Source organism: Schistosoma mansoni, chromosome 5 (assembly GCF_000237925.1).
Source record: "Schistosoma mansoni strain Puerto Rico chromosome 5, complete genome".
Lineage (NCBI taxonomy): Eukaryota > Metazoa > Platyhelminthes > Trematoda > Strigeidida > Schistosomatidae > Schistosoma > Schistosoma mansoni.
Genome location: NC_031499.1, coordinates 3460684 through 3468027, shown reverse-complemented (window position 1 = coordinate 3468027; position 7344 = coordinate 3460684). Strand labels below are relative to the sequence as shown.

At 34.5% G+C, this 7344-nt stretch overlaps 2 protein-coding genes across 2 annotated transcripts in view; one reads left to right on the top strand and one right to left on the bottom strand.

The window, feature by feature from the left end:
• Nucleotides 1–711: 711 nt before the first annotated feature.
• Nucleotides 712–5519, top strand: Smp_160110 (hypothetical protein; the record flags this gene model as incomplete). The annotated part of the gene is made up of 2 exons (XM_018797658.1): nucleotides 712–1165; nucleotides 5497–5519. The coding sequence occupies 2 exons, from the start codon at nucleotides 712–714 to the stop codon at nucleotides 5517–5519; spliced, it is 477 nt and encodes a 158-aa protein (XP_018652678.1).
• Nucleotides 5520–6184: 665 nt separating this feature from the next.
• Nucleotides 6185–7344, bottom strand: part of Smp_069910 (hypothetical protein) — a gene marked incomplete at both ends in the record, with an annotated part of 11456 nt that continues 10296 nt past the window's right edge. The window contains one exon of the mRNA XM_018797657.1: nucleotides 6185–6370. Within this exon, the coding sequence (XP_018652677.1) occupies nucleotides 6185–6370 (186 nt within the window). The remainder of the gene's footprint in view (nucleotides 6371–7344) is intronic.

Below are 7344 nucleotides of genomic sequence, written 5' to 3'. Positions count from 1 at the left end.
GTGATATTATATAGTTGAAATCATGAGTCAATTGAAGCTAGACCACCTTAGATGCGCACTGCTGAGGCTTCCCGCAATAGGACGAAACGACTGTCCAGTGCTTCAAGGTTTTGCATGATGGTCTAGCTTCAATTAACTCATAATTCCAAGTATATAAAATTACTAAAATCACCACAAATTTCCTTCTGACAATGATCATATGCTCACTAGTGACTGACTCCATGCGGTATTTCCTGGAGTTCTAATGAGAAGCAGTAACCAATGGAGTTCAACCAGGTCTGTTGGGACATTGGTGAATGGTTGATCAACTTCGTGGATTGGTTGAAGTTAGACATTAACACCGTTGGATACCGGCTCAGTGGTCTAGTGGTTAAGCGCTCGCGCGCGAGACTGATAGGTCCTGGATGCGCACTTCTGAGGAGTCCCACCATAGGACGAAACGGCCTTCCAATGTTTCCAGGTTTTCCATGGTGATCTATCTTCAATTAACTCATAATTTCAAGTATATATAATCAATACTTATAGTTTTCTTTATTATTTTTTCTCTTTTCTTTTTTTTTTTTTAAACAGCATAGTGATCTTTGTGAAAATTTCTTTCTTGATTTACTTCATTCATATATTAATTTATATGAATTTTTTAATGCTGGTATCAAATACACCCGTACAAGATATTTAATTTATTATTTCTTTTATTATATAGAAAATTCTATAATGATTGGTTTATGGTATGATTATTATCAATATCCTGAATCATGGTATTATTTACCATGTTTATTAGTTGTTATATTAGTACAATTATTAGGTTTTATATTATTACAAATCTATTTATATGCTTATTCGAAATCCCGTCGTAAAACAACATTATGCGGTTTATGTTTTATGCATAAATCAATTGAAATCCCAATAAGACAACAACAACAATCAGTACAGCAACAATCAGTAGTACAGCAACAACAATCTTTAACAGGTCTTAAACGGAGTGAATCTCTATTTAATTATAATCGTAATAGTAATAATACTAACAATGGTTCATTGCCAAGGACTGATTCGAATATACCAAAGTCATATACTAATCTAAATCGACAACAGTCAAATACATTATTGCATAGTTATCCATCTATAGATAATATGAATTATACAAAATCTATAAAATATAATGATAATGGTATATATGATCCAATATTTGGTGAACAAATTATACAACCAGCTATACCAATTCAATTACGTAATCATAGAAATAAATATAAAATCAATAACAATCAACAATTTTATGATAATCAAAAATCAATATCGGGATTAAATACTAATAATACTAATACTATTACTAATAATAATTTACAACCAAAGATGAAGAAACAATTAAATGAATCCTTAGAGAATCATCGAAACATAAGACCTACTTCATATAGAAATCCATCAACAAACAATGTACCAAGTTCATCTGATAACATAGTACAATCAACAATGATAAATAATAATTCAAGGAAATCTCAAAAAGATATTAATCATCATCATCATCATCGTCATCAGCATCATAATGGTACTAGAACTTCACAATATAATAGTTATACAATACATAGTCGAACAAAAGAAAGATAATAAACTATTCATAAAGAATAAAAATCAAATATATAGTGTATTTGTATGGATTTCTTCTTAGCACTATTATTCTATTTTAATAAGATTTCATTATTAATATTATTAGTAGTAACTGAGTAATGCACATGATTTCACATGGATACTAGTCTTCCAAACTGCATTATATTACTGGTATGAATGAGAACATATGTGAAGGATAACTACAAAATTACAAGAGTTCTTTGATAAAATGTAAAAAAAAAACTATACATTCAATACTTTATTTTGCAAATCCTTCATCAATTATTTCAAAATGTATTGTTCCTTTATTGTCATAACAATTACTCTTTATTTGTTTTCTCTTCAATTAGATATTCCTTAACTTTTGCTATTAAGCATTCTATTTCTGATTGGTGTTATATACTACTTATGTCGATATAAGTAGCATACACCACACTACTATCAATACAGTATTTACATTAGATATTTTTTTTAAAGAAAATTTCAACATACTATGACTTCATATACTTTCTTTTAGTAGTAGTAAAACTCAGTCTGTCATAGATCTGTTCTTACATGATGATTTTAATTAATTTTTTTTAATTCATGTAATACTGTATATATTTACGTATATTTGTTTATTTCGATTTTTATCAGAAGGGGCTTTTGTAGAGATTTCAGTAATTTTATGGTTGAAATCATGAGTCAATTGAAGCTAGACCACCATGGAAAACCTGGAAGCATTGGACGACCGTTTCGTTCTATTGTGGGACTCCTAAGCAGTGCGCATCCACGATCCAGCCTCGTGAGATTCGAACCCAGGACCTATCATTTTCGCGCGCGAGCGTTTAACCAACGGTGTTTTTTCTCTATACAATAAAAGTATACTACTTATGAGTAGCCCAAAATGGATAAGCAGAATAAGGAATTGCAAGCTAATAACCAACCAACGCATTAGAAAATTAAACAGTTATTCTATTACAAACTAGAAATGGGGAAGAAGTTGAATATACTCGCATATATGTAAAATCAAGAAACAAATGGTTAAATAATCCTTTATCATTAATAACATATACTAGTTCGTACGACGTTTTCAACTTCCAGTAATCTAATAATATTGACTGGAAATCGACAAATTTGGGTAATGATTCGTTCTTACAACAGGATGATTTAATTCGGAAGTTTCATTTTCCTGACCGTTACTGCTACCTTTACGTGGTGGTTGGGCTTGCCTATCTTGATGAACCGACCGAGCTATACTGGCTAGAATAATCGTTCCTACCATGCCAGACAGGTCTGTTGAAGACCGATAAGACTAAAAGCAGCAAGCTCAAGGTCCGAGAGCGAAGTCGTACTGCCGACCTTACAGAGGTATGACGGCAGTAGATTATGCTTTCCTTAGACAACCAGCGTAACAGCGATGCTGCCTTCTCACAAAGAAAGGGTAGGGTTAGAAAAGGCCGACCATGAAAGTACGCACCTCACCTTATCCCACGGATATCCGTAAAGTCTCAACAGGTACGGAAGCAAAAAAATTACCCACAAAAATGTCATGTGTGACCGTCCCCAAGCAGTTGTCCTTTGGGCACTGTGATCACGCTCTCAGGTCACTAAGATAAGCTCTAACCCAATTTCCTTTTCAGGTACCTCTAAAAGAACCCGTCCACGGTGTAGGCGGTGGGGAAGTGAAAACTGACCTTATACCTCTAACATCACTCGAGACCGCTGTATTCTGACAGGACGAAATTATTACTGACTCCAGTCTATCTGAAAGTAAAAACACAATATTAGTCATCTAGTTTTTCATGTGCAATAGCGGCAACATCTTAGTCTTTAGAGAATTGTCTTAGCGATGCACTAGATGATCATCAAGCTACAACGCCGACTTAGATTTCCATGCTTAAGGGATACACTGTTAAGGATTCATCACACCAAGACAAAATAGCTGTTCAGAGCTCCATAGATTTTTTGAGTGAGTTCAGTACATGATGAACACCAGCTGAGTAAATAAAGAATGATACAGTGACCCTGGAGATACCTGACATAGGAAATCAACAATATTAGGAGATATATGATAAGCCAAACCGTATTGGATATTATGGTCTAACCAGTCTACATTTCGTTAAAAATGTCAAACAAGTTAAGAGTGAACTCAGGCTTCACAATAACTTGAGGATACATAACATTATCTCAATAGTAAAGGATACCTTCCAATAGTGTCAATTCACTTATCGCAAACTTGATGTAAGACAGGTACTACAACTTGTAGACTGATCAATACTACTTACAGCAGTGGTTACTCATTATGCACATCAGGTTATACCGTCAACTTAGATTTCCATGTTTAAGGGATACACTACTAGGGATTCATCACACCAAGACAAAAAAACTGTTCAGAGCTCCCTAGTTTTCCATCGATTTTTCGGATGAGTACAGTACATGATGAACACCAGCTGAGTAAATAAAGAATGCTACAGTGACCCTGGGGATACGTCACATAATAAATCAACATTATTAGGAGAGTTATTATAAGCCATTATTTACTACCTCAAGTTTCTTAAATAATGCAAATTTATGAGAATTATATCTAGAATAGTTTGATCAACTATAGATTATTTGATCACTTCTATTATCCGTCATTCAGCCAGATTCATAACACAGGACTCGGTTTTATGTGCTTGTAACTGATTTCATCAGGGTTGTAGCTGAATCGACTTAACTCAGGACTATGTTAGCTCAGCAGTCAAGATATATTCAAAGACTTGCGATAGGTTGGAGCGAAAGATTGTTTATAAGCTTCACAGTTCAAGATGGTGATAATATAAATAGACGAAACTCAACTGTGGTTTGATTTTAATCAATACGATCATCAAATACTGTACATTGATGTGTGTGACTTCCAAATAGTACTAGTCACAAATAGTTACCACCTAGTTTCCGTCCTTGTATTTTTGACAATCTAATTGGATTGGGAATACGGTGCTACATCTTAACTAAATAAATGAATCCATTTTTTGTCACTGTCGAATCAAATATTTCAGTTGTATGAAAAAAGGTGTCGAAAGCCATTTTAACGTGAACTTACTGTGTTCTAAGATTGAATTGGTTGAATCTACAGTAAATTCTAAGTAAGAATGATCGAGATTCTCTTAATACAAACAGCAATTAATACGAATGATATAATAAGCGGGAACTGATACACAAAACGCTTTAACGATAACCTTTAGATAAGAGAACCCAAGAAAGCAGAAATGTAAAAAGTAAAGCTTAATATTCAACTGAGACAAAAGTGAAGTAAAACAACGCCAAGTAAAAAGTATAAATTAGAAAAGTGTACTCTAAGTTATCGTTATAAGGAAGGAATTTATATCTAGTAATAAGAATTCGGTAACTTGTGATCTTCTTGTTAGAACCTTAATAAACAGTTTTAATTTCAATTATGACGAAGTATAAACCTATTCACTTCAAACATGCCAACTGTAAAAATGATCTTAAATGATAATAATTCAATCTTTTCCTATGATCGCATTGAATATTGTTTATGTTATATGAAGTGAATTACGCAAAGACATATTGTACAACATTAATTCGCCAACAGTAGTCGAAATGAACAACAGTACGTTAGGTGTCCTATAATTTACCTGCTCATTGTATAATTTGATAAACGGGATTAGGGTTATTAGAACGGATAAAACCCAATATTGGTTGATAGGCGAAATGGAGTGATACGGTGTGACTGAATGATGGCTATTCACGAGACAGAACAATTGATTCATGCCCTTAAGTGAACTGAAACCAAAGACAATACCGATGGCGAGAAGGTGAAAAACATGATAACTAAAGATCATCATCTGGTTCCGATGGAATCAACGCCTAACAATCAGGTTTAATTTTCCCCCCATCATATCAAAAATACAGATATTCAACAGACCGAGAAGTAATTATTTTTCGATAAGCGTCTTCAGGGCTGCCCATCTTAAAACACCAACATATGGTAAGCAAGAATCCATTTTGTTTAAAAACCTCGTATGTCTAAAATATACGATTCATATAGTGGAGGTTGATATGTGTTCTCGACTGAATGGGCTGGTTTATGCGAGAAGCTGCTATACAGGGGACAAATAAGGATTCACAGTTGACTCAAGGCTGCCAGTGCTGATTGACATGTCATCGGTTTATGACAGGGACAAGGTTATAGAAGTCGGTGTTTTGATTAACGATTTTGTCACGTGATACTTGACGGGCCATACGACATATCAAAAAATATGGAGCTAACACATCCAAAACTACTCACAAAAAGGCCTTCCGTGACCAACATAAAGTGTTTGCTTTTTTGGCTGCGTAGTCACCTAAAGAAGCATCCTTCTAAAATATGAGTGGCCGAAAAGGGATAACCACTCTTATACTTTTAATAGTACACGAATAAATAATTGTACATATCAATTTGAGAATTCAGGAAAAGAATGATTAAACGTCCGAATGTATAAATGTACAAGTAATTTGATCAAAGATGAATTATTTTTATAGTATCTGTCTATACATTTGACTGTTGTATTTCAGTATCTAATCCAAATAGATTTCGTGTTGCTGAAGTGTATTCTTCCAAATTATTTTTTTCATCTGCACCCGGTACAGTCACGAATGGTACATTTCGAATAGGTCGAAGACGACCATGTCGATATTTAGGCGGATCAGGTCGTTTTACCCATTGGTCACCATTGAGTATATCGTTTTTAGACCATATAGATTTTAATGCTTTTCGATACTGTACAATTGCAGAATTAGATTCAAACTAAACGTAATCGAATGTAAGAAATATGAAATAAAAATAAGTTCAAAATTGTTGATTTTCATAATAACTTTTAAAATTAATATTTATTTTTTATTTAAACACATAAATATTGGTACAAAAGGGGAACCAGATACATATGCGGCACACAAATCTCATTTGATTTGTGTGAGAGCTGTGATACTGCCCCCAGGTGCCCAAACCGAAGCAGGTGGTTTTCTTAGGAGGCCACACCCTCAGCCTTTGACCTAAAGATCTGATCCACAAGGCAGTGGAGCGACGTAAGGAGATTCAGTCTCATGGTAGCCGATGACCAACGATTGGTTGTTCCCTTGAAGTACTGGAGCACATGTGCACCAATGGTTTGGAATCAGGGTTTCCCCACTTTTCTAGGTGGACCCTCCGTATCCACCGACCCGGTTAAGGCGCCGGACATTCTCTTTTCGTCCTCTCAATTTCGTAAACAACACCTCCTCCACGAGAAGGCAGTGGGTGGGACTTCCCTGGCAAAGACAATATACTCGTGGCCATGTGAGAGCATTTCGAGAGGGAGAGCGAACTCTCCCAACTCTCGGCCGTACAAGGGCATTTGGGGGCAAAATCAATATTTACTTTAATATATTGTGAATTTTGTTCTGTATACTGAACGTACACTAGAAATGGATAAAAACTGAAGTAAACGGTACAATACATAATTATACCCATCTTCAAGTGTGCAAAATCAAACGTCTTGTACATATATTCTTACGATGAAAATACAATCTAGATGATTTAATTTCTTTGATATGAATTCATTGACGTCGATCACACTGTTCTATGAGGAATCATCTCAGCTCCAATCATATAATAAATGGATATTTGTAATACATGAGATCATGAATCATTTGAAATTATATCTCCAAACCAAAAAACGCGTACCCGTCAAGTGTGGGTTTGGTTGGTACATTGTTGGTGTTTTATCCAAAAAATCTTGCTTT